The sequence below is a fragment of the Oryx dammah genome, unplaced genomic scaffold (assembly GCF_014754425.2).
Source record: "Oryx dammah isolate SB20612 unplaced genomic scaffold, SCBI_Odam_1.1 HiC_scaffold_13, whole genome shotgun sequence".
NCBI lineage: Eukaryota > Metazoa > Chordata > Mammalia > Artiodactyla > Bovidae > Oryx > Oryx dammah.
This window is the reverse complement of record NW_024070197.1, coordinates 5159034-5176423: the sequence shown is the minus strand read 5'-3', so window position 1 is coordinate 5176423 and position 17390 is coordinate 5159034. Positions and strand designations below refer to the sequence as shown.

General features: G+C 40.2%; 2 protein-coding genes across 3 annotated transcripts in view; both read right to left on the bottom strand.

Moving 5' to 3' along the window:
* LOC120871946 (zinc finger protein 420-like) overlaps nt 1–17390 on the bottom strand; it is a 719570-nt gene that overhangs the window by 454954 nt on the left and 247226 nt on the right. The gene's annotated exons all lie outside the window — the stretch shown is intronic.
* LOC120872973 (zinc finger protein 480-like) lies at nt 10796–15741 on the bottom strand. The gene is made up of 3 exons (XM_040253731.1): nt 15657–15741; nt 11407–11533; nt 10796–10848 (listed from the first exon to the last, which is right to left on the bottom strand). Exons 1-3 carry the CDS (start codon nt 15726–15728, stop codon nt 10796–10798), a joined length of 252 nt encoding a protein of 83 aa, XP_040109665.1. The 5' UTR covers nt 15729–15741.

Genomic DNA, 17390 nt, shown 5'->3' with positions numbered 1-17390 from the left:
GTTAAGAGGTAGTAAACAATCATGTGCAGGAGTATGGATAATCCTGTCACACAAGCTAGTCTGTCAGCAGAGAGGTCTGACCTGAAACACTCTTGTCACACCCAGGGTAGGGAATTAGCAGCAATTATTGGCACAACAAATGAAAAACCCCTCACCAATATAATTCCTAACCAACCCACTATACTAATAATTTCTAACTCCCCAAAAGAATTTGCCTTTAGCAAGTCTAAAACATCTCGTGCCTCTCAGGTTGGGAGGCTGTAAACAATCACATGTGGCCAGACGAACCTATACAGGTGGGCTAGATAACCTTCAGAGGAGTCCCTAAGTTGAAACACTCTTGTCACACCCAGGAATTTTTATTGCTTGGGAGCTGCACGTTTACTCCTTCTCCGAGAGAAATGGTTATGGGGGAGAACATAAAACAGACTCTGGTTTTGGGGTAGATGCTCGGGAACAGGGGGTTTCCTGAGGCTTGATCACGCCTCCTTCCTCATGACCTTTGCCATGGGCGGAGTTTCTCAAGCTGGCCACCAGCAATAAGTATACACATATCCATTTGATTGGTTCTATCTCAGTAAGGCTGGAAAAGAAGAAAGTAGGAGGTGGGCTGGGTTTGCACCACCACCTTTAGTGGTGTTCAACCCAATGTTTCCCATGAGATCCATGAAGCATTTTGCGAAACCATGTATGGTACCCCCTGCCGTATCAGACAAGATATAAAGAACCAAGTATCCTATTCATTAGAATCCATAAACAAATCTTTCATGTTGAGTATGTGTTACACCAAAAGTAATACTGATATCCAACAGAGTTATGAAAGTTCCTAATAATCATCTTAAAACTTTTAGGAACACTGAAGGAATAGAATTCTTTACTAAATAACATATAATTCAAGTTAATTTTAAGGTAGCCTTGTTTTACAAACCCCATGTCAGAAACACATTGGAAGTCAGCTATCAAAGAAAGGGTATTTTTTTCACCATGACCCCAAAGTACATAGCAATTAACATTAAACATACTGCTGTTCCATAATTGAGGAGAAAAAAAAATATATTAGATATACTCTGCATACTTACTATAGAAAAATGCTAAAAAATGAATAATACACTGTAATGCTAAATAGTCCAAACAAGGTGACCTAATAAATAAATTAATGGGCTGTTTAGAATGAAAAATGAATACATGATAGAGAAAATAAAGAACATAATAAAACTATTTTTAAGAAAAAATATTTTTCTAAGCATTTACTATAAAGCTATGTACCCATAAATAAAAGGCATTTTACAACATGAACAAATAATGCATGTCAGCTGTATTGCATTATGCATGCCAAAAGGATATCACAACTAAGAATTAATATAAAAAATATTGTCCAGATAGCAAACAACCAATAAATAGAGGATGCTCTGCTTAGGCAGTATCCTTCAAATTATTTATGTTATTCGCTCCAAATGTACATAATAAGGACTGAGCATTTTGTAAATTTTTAAACCAGGTTCAGACAAAATGCTGAGAAAAATTGCAAAACAAAAGCACACAAAATATAATAAAGACAAAGGGATATCAACAACCTGCAACAGGGGCTTCCCTGGTGATGCAGTGGATAAGAATATGGCTGTCAATGCAGGGGACACGAGTTCAATCCCTGGTTTGGGAAGAATCTACATGCCATGGAGCAACTAAGTTCCTGCACCAAAACTACTGGGCCCACGTACCACAATTACTGAAGCCAAGCATACCCCCCTTTTTTGTTTAATATAATCAGGTGCACGTCAGTTGAGAGCTTCTGAATGCTCTGCTGAAGAATCCTGACAATACAAGGAAGAATGATTAAAAGAAGCAAAATTAAAGCACCAACGGCAACATAACTGAAGACATTAGACAGAAAGTTTTTTCCAGAAATAAAATTAGAGAAGGTGTGGAAAAAGTCATTAACGGCTCCAGTGGCGGTAAAATCCAATCAAGAGTGTTCCAAGGTCCGTATCTGATTGTGAAGTTTCCCTAAGTCTAAACTAATATCTGAGCTATTCCAAACACCTAAAATATGATTTTTCAACACATTGGGCATTTGCACTTGTTGAGTCAATGAACTGCTGCCACAGTTAACAGTAACAGTAATAGTTGTTGTTATTAAAGCTGAATTCCCTAAAATTAGTAAGCCCACAAACTGTCTTGATTGCCTTAAATCTCAACAAGATGAGAGCATACATTGTTTACAAGACACTACATTAAGTCCACCCGTGAAATTCATATGAACATTAAGTTTTCCGGAATCGTTAACAAAGAGAAAAACATATGGAGAGGGCACACAAGCTAAAATAGAATAAGTAAAATCATTTTCTGGTCAGAGTTCGTGCTGCAGCAGCTGTCGGTCCCACGGGGATCTCGATGCTTATCTTGCCTCTCCTGCCTGTGGCCAAGCGAGGGCAGACTCTGGCGGGTCTACCGGCTGTGAGCACGGCTACTGGGTCCGGTCAGCCAGGCTGGCCCCGCCCACGGCTCCTGGCATGTGGCTGTTCCGTGCGGCAGCAGTTAGAGGAGTGCCCTTCGAAGCAATGGGGGATCCTGATGCCTGGGGATCCAAACTGGCGAACCTGCGTCCTGTGGAAAAATACAAGCACCCCCTCGATCATCAGTTAATATTGGTTTGGGATCTTTTCATTGTTTGGAGAGGAGGTCCTTCCATTTTACTAATGGCTTTGCATTTTGTATTACAAAGAGAACATGTTGTAAAATCTGATGGGGAGAGCTATACTTAAACTCCCCTTCTCTTAGTTTTTGAATTAACAAAGCATGTGAGGGTAAATGATGTAAAAGTTGACCACTATAATTTCCTATAGCAATCTGCCAATCTTTATCAAACATTAGAAGAGCATCAAGTTGTTCCTTATTACATGGAATTACAACCTCTGCTGGCTCTTTACTGAGCAATTCAATACTTCGTTTCTTCCCTTTTAATATCAAGGTTGCTATCAAGCCTGGATAAGAAGCCACTACTTTTTTAGCTTGGGGGGGGAAGGTGGATCCATTCTAAAGGACCATTCTGTCACAGAACTCCGGTAGGTGCTGTCAGGGTTGCTAGGCAAAGGAATTGCCAGTTTACTGTTAAGTCAATTCTTTTTACATAACTATCAGATAAAGCTGCTTCTACTTTGCCTAGGGCTTCCCAAGCCTCAGCAGTTATTTGTCTTTTAGAAGTGGGCTTAGAATAAAAAGAGGCTCTCATTCAGCAGTCGTTAATTTTAAATAAGATCTAATCCAGTTAATATCACCTAAAAGTTTTTGATAATCATTTAAAGTAATAAGACGTTCTATTCTCAATTGCAGCGGGCATGGGTCACTGTTCTAAATTTATGACTCTTTCTAAGTAGGTTATAGGCGGGTTGATTTGAATTTTCTCTGGGGCAATCTTTAGACCCCTATCTGTCAATGCTTGGGTCAAATCTTGGAGAACAGTTTGCAAATGAGTTCTATCAGGATGAGCTATTAAAATATCATCCATATAGTGAATCATATATACTTGTTCATATTTAATCCTAGTATCTTCTAGAGCAGCATTAACAAATTTCTGATATAACGTGGGGCTATATTTTCCAAAGAGGCAGATATCCCAGTAACTAATGTAATATCAGTTTGTTTGACAAGGCATTTAGAATAAGCAAGCAATTAAATTCTTCAGGTAGGAACAGAACATCAACAAGCTTTAGATCCCAGAATCATTACAAGCCAAGTTAGGCATTGTTTTGCTTAACAATTTTAACTTTAATGTAAATATGTATAATTTAGAATATTAGCTTCTGAACTACATAATGACGACTTTATCACTATAATTAAAACCAGGATTTCTGAAACCTCCAAGTAATCTTTTAAAGTTTTCCAATATGGACATAAATTAACCCCTATTCTTATCTACATATCGAATTTGAAATAACTGTCACAATATATCAACATTTTCACAGGAAGAATTTTAAGGCTTCTGGCACATAAAATGTGCAAAATCTGTATGACAATAATGTTATAATTATATATAGAAAATATTTAAAATTTTCCTTGAGCAACTTAAGTTCTAAAGATTAAAAAACTTAAGAGTCCATGTTAATAAAGCATTAAAATACTATGAGCTTTTTGATACACTTGACACTGATTTTGTAATTACCTAAAGAATGTGCAAGGTAAGACCTGCACACTAAGTGATTCATCATTGAAATTAACTGTTAAGCTGAATATACTTATTGATAGCATTAGTTTTCTAGATCAAAACTTTCAGCACAAACAGGCTTTAATATAACTTAAAAACATTACAATTAAACTGTAACGTTGAGGCAGCAAACGTCAGATCTATGTTTGCCTAGCCATTTAGGTGTCACATAAATAAGTCTATGAATCCTAATTTATCCTTTTGTCTAAGTCACCATTGTAGATAATGTGTTAATAAGTGGAAAATAAGTGAAATCAACAAAAAGTGACTATTTCTCATTTGAAAAAATGAGTTATCAACACCTTGTCTTAAAGTTCTGAAGCAGCATATTCAGTTCTTAAGGCAAAAAAGGGCAAACTTATTTTAAATTATAAATTTTGGTAATTTTTTTTTGCATGAAAAATCACAGCACAAATTCTTATGCTTTAATAGATAATATATTAGTGTATATCTCAATATACATTTGCTAACATTCTCCATCAGTATGAAGTTGGGCGGGGCTATTACCTGGGGCAAAACCTTCCACTGAAACTGTAGGTAAGGCTGTTTAAGATTTTCTGATGGCAGGCTAAAGGCAAATCGCTTTTTATCCTCAGGATTTAAAGGAATGGTGAAAAAGCAATCATGTAAATCAATTACAATTATATTATATCCCTCTGGAATGGCTATTGGAGAGGGGAGCCCAGGTTGTAATGGTGTCGGCAGCAAAAACAATAGCCTTCATTATAAATTTGGATACCCCAACCCAGTATGTAGCTGTCGAGTTGGGCAAATTGGCTCAATTATTTCTGTCTGTTGTTTACCTAATCTTTTTGAGGGATCATAGCCCATCTGCAGCATTTGAGAGGTCACTTTATTATCAGGGCTAAACAGTAACACTCCCATCTGAGACAGCACGTCCCTCCCCCACAGGGTAAAGGGGAGTGGAGGGACTACATACGGTTGAAAAGTTCCACAGGTATCCTCAAACTGCCAATCTAATATTTTTACACTTTTAGCTATTGTGGGGGCTTGAGGGCAAATGAAACAAAATTTGACTCCTGAAATCTATCAGGGCAAGTTGTCAATCACCACTATTTTGTAAAAGATTTACAGTTGATCCTTATTGAATGGAATTACTATATTTGTTACTTCTTTTTAAAAAATTTCCACACTTTTTTTCTTCCTTTTTTTTTTTTTTGGTGCCACCAAGCTGGGATAAGATAAAACTATTTTTCTTGGGGGTCACTTGTAGATGGAACCAATGGGCCTTCTTGTCACAAGCATCCTGTGTGTGTATGCTTTGTGGCAAGAATAATTTAATCTCATCTTTTGGTAATATTAATCCTTATTAACTGATCATTTAAAGCCTCATCCATTTAGCTTTTTAAACAGTCAAACAAAAGCTTTAAATCTGTAGTAGTCAGTTTTAAATGTGGGTTTGACCAATTAATATCCCCAGTAATTTTTGGAAATCGTTTAAAGTTAGTAAACAACCTCTCCACAGCTTTAAAGGGGCATTATCAGTTTTCAAAACTTTTGGCAGACCTAAATATAAGAAGCAAGTAAATAGGTGTTGCATAATATCTTTATAAGCTTCTCCAGTTATCCTTTTGTAACCTAAATCTGGTCTATAGCTTTTTAGATGACAAGCAACCATCTAATCTTTGATTGAGTATCTCCAGCAATGGGAACTCACTACTCTCCAAGGTTTTAAACTCTCCCTCACCTTTTCCTCTGCAGCATTCCCACTCTGCATACCTTTTTTAATCTCATCAACTCATTTTCAGTAGTATGGGTGGGCCAGGAGCTGGGCCAGTAAAGATCTGTTAAAGGCCTAGAAGTGGTAATTTCCTGCACCCAAAAAGCTAGATCACTAGATCTAAATCCTCTGGGGCTCCTAGCTTGAGAAGCCAAGGTTTTTCTTGTTTTATAACAAGGTAAAAGCAAAAGTAGGGCCTGTGCTTAGAGAAGCCATGGCAATGAGAACACCATGCACCGAAACAAAGAGAAGCTCCTTCTCTGCCAGCAACTAACAAGTAATTAGTTGGAGCCGGGGCAACCAATATTTAAGTGCCGGGGTCCAGCCCCCGTGGATCCAGGGTAATTTGAAGCAGGGACAGCGTGGTGAGAAAAAACTTAATTATTTAGAAATGTAAAGAGAGATTAGGAAGAAATAGTGTAGTAGGAAAATTTAGTGGAGAAAAGAGGCTGAATAACTTGGTTTATGCGGAAAACTAATAAAGTTCCAAGACAAGGAACTTGCACCGTCTACGTTAGGGCACCGGGCCCACTTGAATAGCGGAGGGTGCCCCACCTTAGGCTCCCTCTCTTGTGGGTCTTAAAAACCAGGGCAAGTAAGTAGACTTGGAGAGCCTCCATGTCCCAGATGGGAATTCAGCCTGAAAATAGAGTAAGAAAAGACATGGGGGAAACCAGTCTTTCCAGTGACTGGCCCATCCTCTATTGTGCGGAAAGGCCTTTTATACTTTTGATTTTCAATAGAGATCAATGGATAATACAAAATTATGCAGCGTCAGCAGCCCTGACTCATCGAGACCAGGCCTTCTCTCTGCATACCTAGCTGTATACCAAGTCTCAGGTGATTCACAGCATCTTCCGGCCAGAAGAAAGATTAACATTTTATGGCCCTTTTCTGATAGGGTAATAGTGTTGTTCTTTCCAAAGTCTGGTGCCACTCTCAGAAAGCACTAAATAAAGTTACATTCTTACATAGCAAGGACACAACAATTTATAACAAGGAAAAGGAATACAGTAATTTATAACAAAGAGAAAATTAATTAACTCAAAAGTCTAGTATTGCTAACATCAAAACTACTATATTCCTATTTCTGCATCCCATTTACATTGATTAATATCCTCCCAGGTGCCTAAAAGATAAAGGATATGGAGGCCTGGCAGCAAACATTAACTCAACAATGGAACCCTTCACCAAACTAATTCTTAGCTCTAAAAGGCTTTATATCTTTAAGATGTTTTAAGCTTCGTGCCTCTCATGGTTGGGGGGCTGTAAACCACAAGTTGTAAAAGCCCTGGCAGACTGGTCAGATAAGTTAGAAAGCCATCAAAGGGAGACTGTTAACTGGAGCTCTGAATTAACTCTTTTGGGGATAGCCCTGTTATGTCAGAAGAGTATAGTACAGCAGACAGCAAACAGATTTTGGTTTTGGGGTAGATGCTCAGACAGAGGACCCCTTGAGACCTGACTCGCCTTGCCCATCAGGCCTCTCCGCATGACCTTGTCATGGGTGGGATCTCCCGTGCTGGCTCCCGGCATTTAAGTTTTTAAAAAAGGAGATGGATGCATTTCTTCTGTATACAGATACGCAGATACAAAGAAATCACATCAACAGTAGAGTAGGAAAAAGACTGTCATTTTGAAACTAAGTCCCCCTATATTTGAGTTCTCTTGTTGAGTTTGATTAACCTGTTTATAGACTATGTTATTCTCTTTCTTTTTCACACCAGTTCCCCTTAAGATTGAGGAGAATCAAAAAAGGGAGGGGACTGAAACTGAGCAAGGCCCTGGGGGGCCCTACCAGGTACACAGTTTCTGGTTTATAGAAAAAGGCTTAGTCACCTAGACTTTACCTGAGATCCAAAGAGGAGATTCAAGCAGTAACTATTAGGGAAGTGAGGGAGGGCAGAGACAAAGGAAAATCAAGTCCAGCATAATCTTTTCCATGATGGATAGCTTAAACTGATACCTTGATTTACAACCCCTAGCTGTGGCTTCAAACAGCTGGATCCAAAATGACTTAGAAACTGATGACACCCATAAGGTCAACTGAGAACTGAAATTCTTTTTCTTACAGGCATACATAGAATAATCCTAAAGAAACTCACAACATGCTGCCAAAGTCAGCAGCTGAGATCTTATGGGGAAGCTGGGATCACAGACAATCTACTTCCCTCTCTCTTTTAAAACTCTTACACCCTGGCCAGCCAGCAAGGTGGATATGAGAGGGGTCTGGGTCTCCTATTTTCCTGCTTGGTCCTACGTCAACTAATAAACCTTTCTCTGCTCCAGACTCCAAGGTTTCAGTTTGTTTGGTTTCACTGAGTGACCTGCACATGTACTTGTGTTCAGCCTCATTAGGTCTGATGTATGTTCTTTGTTAGAAGGTACAAGATGGTGCTGAAAGCCAGGCTTCTACAGAGCATTTCCTCAGATCCCTCATCAGACTCAATGGAAAAGACTGAAAGCTTTTCTGCTAAGATAAGGAACAAGGACACAGTCTCTCAATATTTCTGAAAACATATACCTGAAAGTTCCGACAAGAATACATAGGCATGAAAAGACATAATAGGTCTCCTAAGAGCAAAAGGAAGCAAAATTATCTATTGACAAGTGACATGCTCTAATTTGTCCAAGTCTGTGCGACCCTATGGACTATAGCCCGCCAGGCTCCTCCGTTCATAGGATTCTCCAGGCAAGAATACTGGAGTGCCATACCCTCCTCCAGGAGATCTTCCCCTCATATCTCTTATGTCTCCTGCATTGGCAGGCTGATTCTTTACCACTAAGCCCAATCTAATTATGTAGAAAATGCCAAAAAAAAAAAAAAAAAAAAAAGACACAATAAATGCAAAGATATCCCAAGCTCATGGATTGGAAATCAACATTGTCAAGATGCCAATACTAGCCGAAGTGATCAACAGATTCAAAATAATCCCTAGTGAAATCCCAATGGCATTCATTTCTTAAAGAAATAGGTCGATTTGTCCATGCTACTATTCTTAGCAGACAAACAATAGCAAAAACAAGCCAGAAAAGAACAAAGTCGGCAGTTTGACAATTCAAGACTTACTCCAGTTTCCAGAGACCACTGACACACGATAGAGCCAACAGGAAAAGGAAAAGGAAAAAAAAAAAAAAAACAACTCGTATAAAGAATCTGCTGGCAATGTGGGGAACGTGGGTTCAATTCCTGGGTTTGGAAGATCCCCTGGAGGAGGGCATGGCAACCCACTCCAGTATTCTTGTCTGTAGAATCTCTGTGGACAGAGGAGCCTGGCGGGCTACAATCCATGAGGTCATAAAGAGTCGGACAGGACTGAGGACTGGGCACAGCGCATACAGCCTACTGAAGTTCCACGGTGGTCTCAGGATCACTGTACGGGGGAAGGGCAGCAAATCGTGTTACCCAGGAAACCCAGTCCACAGAGAGTTTACCAAATGTTGTCTGTAAACTACAGGAGGATTATCACAGCAAAGAAACTGGAAAAACCTTTAGTCTTTGGGTCTACATAATTCAAAAGCACATTTAAGAAGCAAAATCGTACAAACTTATGAAAATAAAAAATCAGGAAGAGTACACATTCCCAGACTAGGCAATGCAGTACAAGAGCCAAAAATTTATAAAATATGGTAGTCAGATACCCTACGACATTGAGATGGAACCATCTGCTTGACCCACAGATGCTAAGTTAAGAGCCAGAAAGATTCATACATGTTCCCCATGCGGAACTGGGGATCAAAAAGAGGATCTCTCTGTCCATCACCTTAGTTTTCTTAAGAAACAATAGAGAAGACCCAATCCATCTCCCTGGTACACACAACCCTGAAGGGCATGGCAGAAACAGAGCACAAGAAATGGCTGAGGGATCTAAATAAGCAGACAGGGATGGGGACAGCTCCAGAGAGACTCTGAGGTACCAGATGGAGTCAAATGACAGCCAATGTTTTCCCATTTTTTTTAAAAATCACAAATAATGCTTTTAATTAGCTAGCTTCTTACAGTACTCACAGAACAGAGACTGACAAATCCATGTTACTGTTGTTTAGTTGCTCAGTCGTGTCCGACTCTTTTGCGACCCCATGGACTATAGCCCGGTAAGCTCCGCTGATGGGATTTCCCAGGCAAGAATACTGGAGTGGGTTGCCACCTCCTTCCCCATCCCATGTTTTGATTACATCTTCCAAGTACAGCAACTCTGATCAAACTCAGAGGCATCAGCTCTGATCCATGTGGACTAAGAACTGGGCATCCAGGGGAATCAAGACCAGAAGAAGAGATGAAGGGGCAAGAGACCCTGATAACACAGCCCACATTATGCTCCTCAAACTCAAGAAAAGACCAGTTCACAGGAACCAGATGGTGACTGTTGTGGATCTTGACAAAGACCTTGCTCTCTCTCTGTAGGAACTGTGGCACCACTGGAGGACGAAAGAATACATTTTACATGATGCATGACATCAAGTGATAAGTAGGGGAGAAGAAAAATTTCCTCTGAGAGTTTCCAATAAATACACTTTGGTTTTCCCAAAGAACTCTATACTCTGACAAGAGGTTCCTAGACTCTATAAAGGCTGTGGCTTCCTCTCAGCCCTGAGAACGTGTCTCTAATTTGTACTTTTGATACATTCCACCCACTTGGTCTTTTGCTATTTTCACACCAGTTATCATAGTCCTGGGCTCTTTCTCTAGCTCTAACATGGAGATAATGTTCAGATCAGAAATAGAAATCACTGCTTTATCAAAAACAAAGAAACATAAAGTGCTGTGTTTGTTCTTTGTTCAGCTGAGTAATGAGGGCATGACAGCTGGGTCTGGAAAAATATTTCACAAATTCATCCACAGCTTGCCTCCTTCAAAGTGCACAGGGGAAAGGCTTCCCTGGTGGCTCAGTGGTAAAGAATCCACCTGCTAATGCAGGAGACGTGGGTAGGATCCCTGGTGTGGAATGATGTCATAGGCTGAGCAGCAGCTAAGCCTGAGTGCCACAACTACTGAGCCTGTGCTCTAGAGCCTGGCAATGGCAGCTACTGAAGCCTATGCACTAGAGCCTAAGCTCAGCAACAAGAGAAGCCACCACAACAAGAGGCCTGTGCCCCTCCACTAGAGAAAAGCTGGGCAGCAACTTTGGGCAGCAGAAAAGACCCAGCATTGCCAAATTTATAAATGCATAGGTAACAGTGTATTATACATATCTAACACTCTTCCAAGAAATACTGAATCAGAAGCAAAGGGTAGAAAGCAGGAAATCAGACATTTTTTAAAAGTCTGCCATTGGGCTTTATACATAATTAAACTCTGGAACAACCTCGACCTCTGATGTAACATGAAATGGACATCATCATCTGAAAAGAGGGTCAGTTTAAACTCATGATGCTCCATCATGTCTGAGTCCAAGAGGTGCACAGGGGCAAACACACAACACAAAAGGGCAGATACCAACTTCTACACAGAATTAATCCTCACCCAGGGAGAACAGGTTCCTATAGGTCTCCACCATCACGTCCCTGTACAAGGCCCTCTGAGCAGGGTCCAGGCATTCCCACTCTTCCAGAGAGAAGTCAATGGCCACATCCTCGAAAGTCAACTGTTCCTGAAACAAAAAATTTTAGGGGATCATAGTGGTTGGGGAGGAAGCTCAGATAAATTAGGAGTTTGGGATTAACATACACATGCTCCTATTAATATATATATAACAGATAAACAAGTGCCTACTGAATTGCACAAGGAACTACACTCAATATCTTGAAATAACCTGTAATGGAAAAGAATCTAAAAAAGAATATATATATATATATATATATATAGCTGAGTCATTTTGCTGTACACTTGAAATATACATACAGTTGAATCACTTTGCTGTACACTTGAAACTAATACAACATTGTCAATTAACTACACCTCAATAACAAAAAAAATATTTACCCAAGTAGCCATGAGGATATTTCTCATCTTTTAAAAAATGAAAAGAGGTAAGTGTAAGGACTGATTCTATTAAAGTAAATATGAGATCCATGTTAAGGAGCAAATTATATGTCTCTAATTATAATTTCTTATGCTTGTTCTAACAGATTATGCTATCCTCCAATTAATACAGATTTTTCATCTTTGTGGACAATTAGAAAACACACAGAAATAAAATTCAAGAATGGGTTGTCTATGGAGAAGCGTTAGATATTACGTTCTAAACACTGAGTTGAGGACTTCCCTGGTGGTCCAGTGGCTAAGAATCTACCTGCCAATGGAGGGGACATGGGTTCAATCCCTGGTCCAGGAAGATCCCACATGTCAAGGAGCAACGAAGCCCATTGAGCCTGTGCTCTAAAGCCCGTGCTCTGCAACAAGAGAAGCCACCATGGTGAGAAGCTCAAGCACCGCAATTAGAGACCAGCCCCCATTCACCGCAACTAGAGAAAAGCACATGCACAGCAATGAAGACCCAGTGCAGCCAAAAATAAACAAACACTGAGGCTACTCAGTATCCAGATGAGCTCCTGCATGAAGGCTGTCTTAGACATGGCGAAGTCCACTGTGGTATTAGAGAAAACCTTCAATTATGGTCATAATAAGAACAGCAATGACTAAAAGTATTTGAATACTTTCAGGATTTGAACATAACTCTAAATAAGTACTTTACAAGCATGAACTTGTTATCAACATATTAGGTCATTAGGAAAAGACCTGTTCCCATTTTACAGAGGAGAATTCTGTGTTAGAGACACTCTGAGGCTCCAAGCCAAGAAGTTAAGAAATAAAACAGCAAGCACCTGAATCTTTGAGGGCTGGGCTCACTGAGAAAACTTGAAAGAAGTTCAAAAAGAGTGGCATGAAAGGTCACTATATATGTGGACCCACACAAACACACACATACACATAAAATGTTAGTAATCTTCCCACTACTGAAACCATTAACATGATAGTGTAGGAAAAACTCAAGGCCAGGGAATATACTGAAGATATATTTCGTGTGCAACTGGCATCAAAAAACATGTTTTTAAAGGATTAAAAGGGAGTCCTATGAACAAAAAAACCCACAAATTGCATAATCTATATGAGTAATTTTGTAGGAACTTAAACCTAAGTTGGAAACATTAAGAAATAAAAAATTTGAACAGAATTATAACTAGAGATTCGAGTTGTAATCAAAAATCTCAAAAACTCAGGAAAAGGTGTCTATACGACATAATTCTACCAAACATTTACAAAAAAGATTACCACTACTCCTGCTAATTGGACAGCATCACTGACTTGATGGACATGAGGTTGAGTAAGCTCCAGGAATTGGCAATGGACAGGGAAGCCTGGTGTGCTACAGTCCATGGGGTCGCAGAGTCAGACACGACTGAGCAACTGAACTAAACTGAATCTGCTAAATATCTTGCACAGAGTTAGGAGAAAACACTGCCAAACTCAATCAATGTGGCCAGCATGATTTTGATACCCAACCCAGAGAATATCTGACATCATGACCAACTGGATTTTATTCCTATAAGGCAAAGATGACTCAAGGTACAAAAATCAATTAATATGATACACCAACAGAATAAAGTGAAAAAGAAAAGCACACCATCATCTCAGTTGATGCAAAAAATTCCTGTGGCAAAATTCAACAATTTCCTCGTATATAACACTCAACAAAACAGAAATAGTAAACTACCTCAACATAATAAATCCTATACACGAAAGGAATACCCCTAACATCATACTCAAAGGTGAAAGAATGAAAGCTTTTCTTCTCAAATCAAGAAGAGGACAAGGATGTACATACTCCACACAACTGTTCAACAAACTACTGAATCTCCTAGCCAGAGCAACTAAACAAGAAAAAGAAATCAAAATTATCCAAAACTGAAAAATGATTAAAATTATCTTTTTCCCTAGAAAACAAGGTTTTAACTGTACAAATAATAAATGCTGGTGTTGTTTACTCACTCAGTCATGTCTGACTCTTTCTGATCCCATGGACTGTAGCCTGCGCCAGGATCCTCTGTCCAGGGATTTCCCAGGCAAGAACACTGGAGTGTGTTGCCACATCCTTCTCTAAGGGATCTGCCCGACCCAGGGATCGAACCTGTGTCTCCTGCATCGGCAAGTGGATTCCTGACCACTGACCGCAAGGGAAGTCCACAAACATAAGTAGTCCACTTAACGGAAAACAGAATCTAGGATTCCACTCTAGGATTCAGTGGAATCCCTATCAAAGTTCCCATGGCAATTTTGGCAGAAATAGAAAAATGCTAAAATTCATAGAGAATCTCAAGCAAACTGTGAAAAGGCTCTTGAAAAAGAAGAAAGATGGAGGTGTTCTTTTTCTATATTTCAAAACATAATATGAAGTAATCTAGGGGACTTCCCTGGCAGTCCAGTGGTTAGGATTTTGCCTTCCAATGTAGGGGGTGCAGGTTCGATCCCTAGTCAAGGTGTTAAGATCCCATATGCCTCGCAGCCAAAAAGCCAAAACATCAAACAGAAGCCATATTGTAACAAATTCAATAAAGACTTTAAAAACTGTCCACATCAAAAAATGAAAATAAAAAACAAACAAAAAAGCCCACCAAGTAATCCAGATGGTAGGGTACTTGCTGCTGCTGCTGTCGCTTCAGTCGTGTCCGACTCTGTGTGACCCCAGAGACGGCAGCTCACTAGGCTCCCCCGTCCCTGGGATTCTCCAGGCAAGAAAACTGGAGTGGGTTGCCATTTCCTTCTCCAATGCATGAAAGTCAAAAGTGAAAGTGAAGTCGCTCAGTCATGTCCGACTCCTAGCGACCCCATGGACTACAGCCTACCAGGCTCCTCCGTCCATGGGATTTCCCAGGCAAGAGTACTGGAGTGGGGTGCCATTGCCTTTTCCAAGGGTACTTATATAAACATAAATATATAAACCAATGGAGCAAAAATGAGTACTCAGAAATAATCCTTTGCATGTATGTAAAATGTACTGATGAGGGTGCTGAGACTACACAATGGAAAAAGGACAGTCTCAATAATAAATGGTGCTAAAAACTGAGTATCTACCAACAACACAATAAAGCTGGAATTTAACGTGCATCAATCAGAGAAATTGCGATGTCAAAGGACACAATCAACAGAAAACCTCTAAGGGGGGACATCATATAAAGTGATAAAAAGAATTTCCAACTCTCATGGATTTAGGTTGATTTCATACTTTAAAATTAATGATGGAATAAAACAACCTCTATCACTCATGTCTGTTTCTCAAGTATCCGTCCCATTCCCAATCATTAAGATTTTGAAGCCAGTGACCCACTCATTTACCTACAAATATATTATAAAAATCAGAAAAAAAAATTTCTCCTCACTTGTCTCTTTCAGAATTCAGCAGGCATTTGTGCATATTAATACTCAACCTCTGTGTTGTAGCTTCTTTCATCCTGGTTGACAGAGAGCAGAAAGGGCATCCAGATGGGCCCTAAGCAATCCCTGCTGCCCAACAGCACTGAGACCCCATCTCCAACCCGTGGGTGAGAAGCCCTGCCCAGGACGGTGCCCAGGGGAGCCTCCTCACAAGGGCCAAGTCACCGGGTCATGGGGAGACGGGATCCAAGTGGAGACGACAGACCCTGAGGGAAGGCCCTGGGTGAGTGTGCATGTACAGGAGACAGACAGGATAGTTCAGAGTCAGACATGATTAGCAAGTCCAGATAAGGGCATTTCAGGAAGGACAGCCTGAGAATCCACTGAGAATATGACCTTACCTGAGAAAGAGCCATGCCCGACTCCTTTTCTTTCCTCTTCCTCATCTTCTGTGTGTCTTCCTCAGGCAACATGAGACTTTAGGGGTCAATCTTAAAAGTTACAAACATGCTGTTTAAGGCTTAGAATGAATATCCCCCCTCTCTGTGGCACAACCACAGAGGAGAAAGCTTACCATGTGGAACAGAGTCCTCTGCTGCCCACTGTCACAGGAGGGACTCACAACAGTCAATTCCCACACACAGTCCAACACGGTGTTTTTCCCCACACTTTCCATAAGATCGCGCTCCCCTCCTGGTGAGGCCTCATACCCACAGCGGCAGTGGGCACCTCCGCTTATCCCACAGTCCCCTGCAGGTCACACACCAGGCCTTGATCCATCCCTATGCAGAGCAGAGCTCCCTCAGCTTCAGTCCACAGACCCATATCTAACAGGACATATCGCCTACTGAAAACATCCTGAAATCTTGAATGTGGTTTTTTAGACGCCAGAAGGATAGAAGTTTATTTTCGTATTTTCCTGTAAGAGGGCTTATTTATTTTGAATAAAGAGTGATTATTTAATTAAAAAAAAAAATCCTGCAATCTTAACCTTAGCACTCATAAATTTCCTTCTGGTGCAAACAAACTTACAAGCAATACAGTAACAGAAAACATTCCAAGCCCTAATAACTGATGCCTGAGAGAAAAATACATGAGAAGACACCCAAGGGCCCACTAGATTCCAAGTCACACTACTTTCACATCCAGTGACCCAAACCAAACACTGTCATCTCCAAAAATGACTACTGAGAGATGTCTCCAACAATGTACATGTCCCAGTGGGACATTTATTTATTTATTTATTTTAAAAAAAGGAAAAAGAATCAATGCCGGGAGCCAGCATGAGGAATTCCACCTGTGACAAGGTCATTCGGCAGAGTTTTGATGGGCAAGGTCGAGTCAGATCTCAGGTTTTCCCCCTGGCATTTCCTGAGCATGTACCCCCCAAAAATAAGAATCCGCCTGCTTTTCCACTCTTTTGACATTCTCTGGAAAAAGTCAATCCAGGGCTTTAGTCTTCTGCATTTGAAAGAGTGTTTCAATCCAAAAACCCCTCTGATGGCTTTCTAGCCGGCCTGCATGACTCGTACAGCCGCACATGTGATTGTTTGTGGCCTCCCGACCGCGGGAGGCACAGGAAGCTTAAAACATCCTAGGAATGTAGGGGCTTCCGAGGAGTCAAAATCATTAGAATAGGACTGATTAAAGGTTTCATTTGTTGAGCCAATACTTGCTGCCAAGTTTTCATATCTTTTATTTGTAGAGATAGTTGGTATATAGAAAAACAGGCAGTAGACCTGGTATTAGCAACATTAGATCTTTGAGTTAAGTACTTTCTTTGTTATAACCCACTGCACCTTTGTTCTACAGGAATGTAACTTTATTTAGTACCTTGAGGGCAATGCAGAGTAAAGAAAAAACACTTCTAGGGAAAAGTTTTCTGGTTGATAGACAATTATCCAGGAAGAGAGCCATAAAAATGTTAACAGGCCTTTTGGCCAGAAGATAATGTAAACCACCTGAGACCTTTTGTATACGGGAGGGTATGCAAAAAGAAAGCCTGGTCTCAATGAGGGTCAGGACTGCTGCCCCTGCATAACTCTGCATATTCCACTATTTCTTTATGTACAACTTGGGGTATATAAGCTGATTTTGAAAAATCGTTTTTGGAGTCTTGCGCCAATGCTGGGCTT

Excerpts from the sequence above, each read along its gene's own strand:
- LOC120872973 (XM_040253731.1), bottom strand. The coding sequence starts at position 15,728 with ATGTTGCCTGAGGAAGACACACAGAAGATGAGGAAGAGGAAAGAAAAG. Across the intron at positions 11,534-15,656 it reads CGGGCATGGCTCTTTCTCAG|GAACAGTTGACTTTCGAGGA; the intron begins GTAAGGTCATAT and ends TTTTTGTTTCAG. Across the intron at positions 10,849-11,406 it reads TAGGAACCTGTTCTCCCTGG|GTGGATTCTTTACCACTGAG; the intron begins GTGAGGATTAAT and ends CTGCATTAGCAG.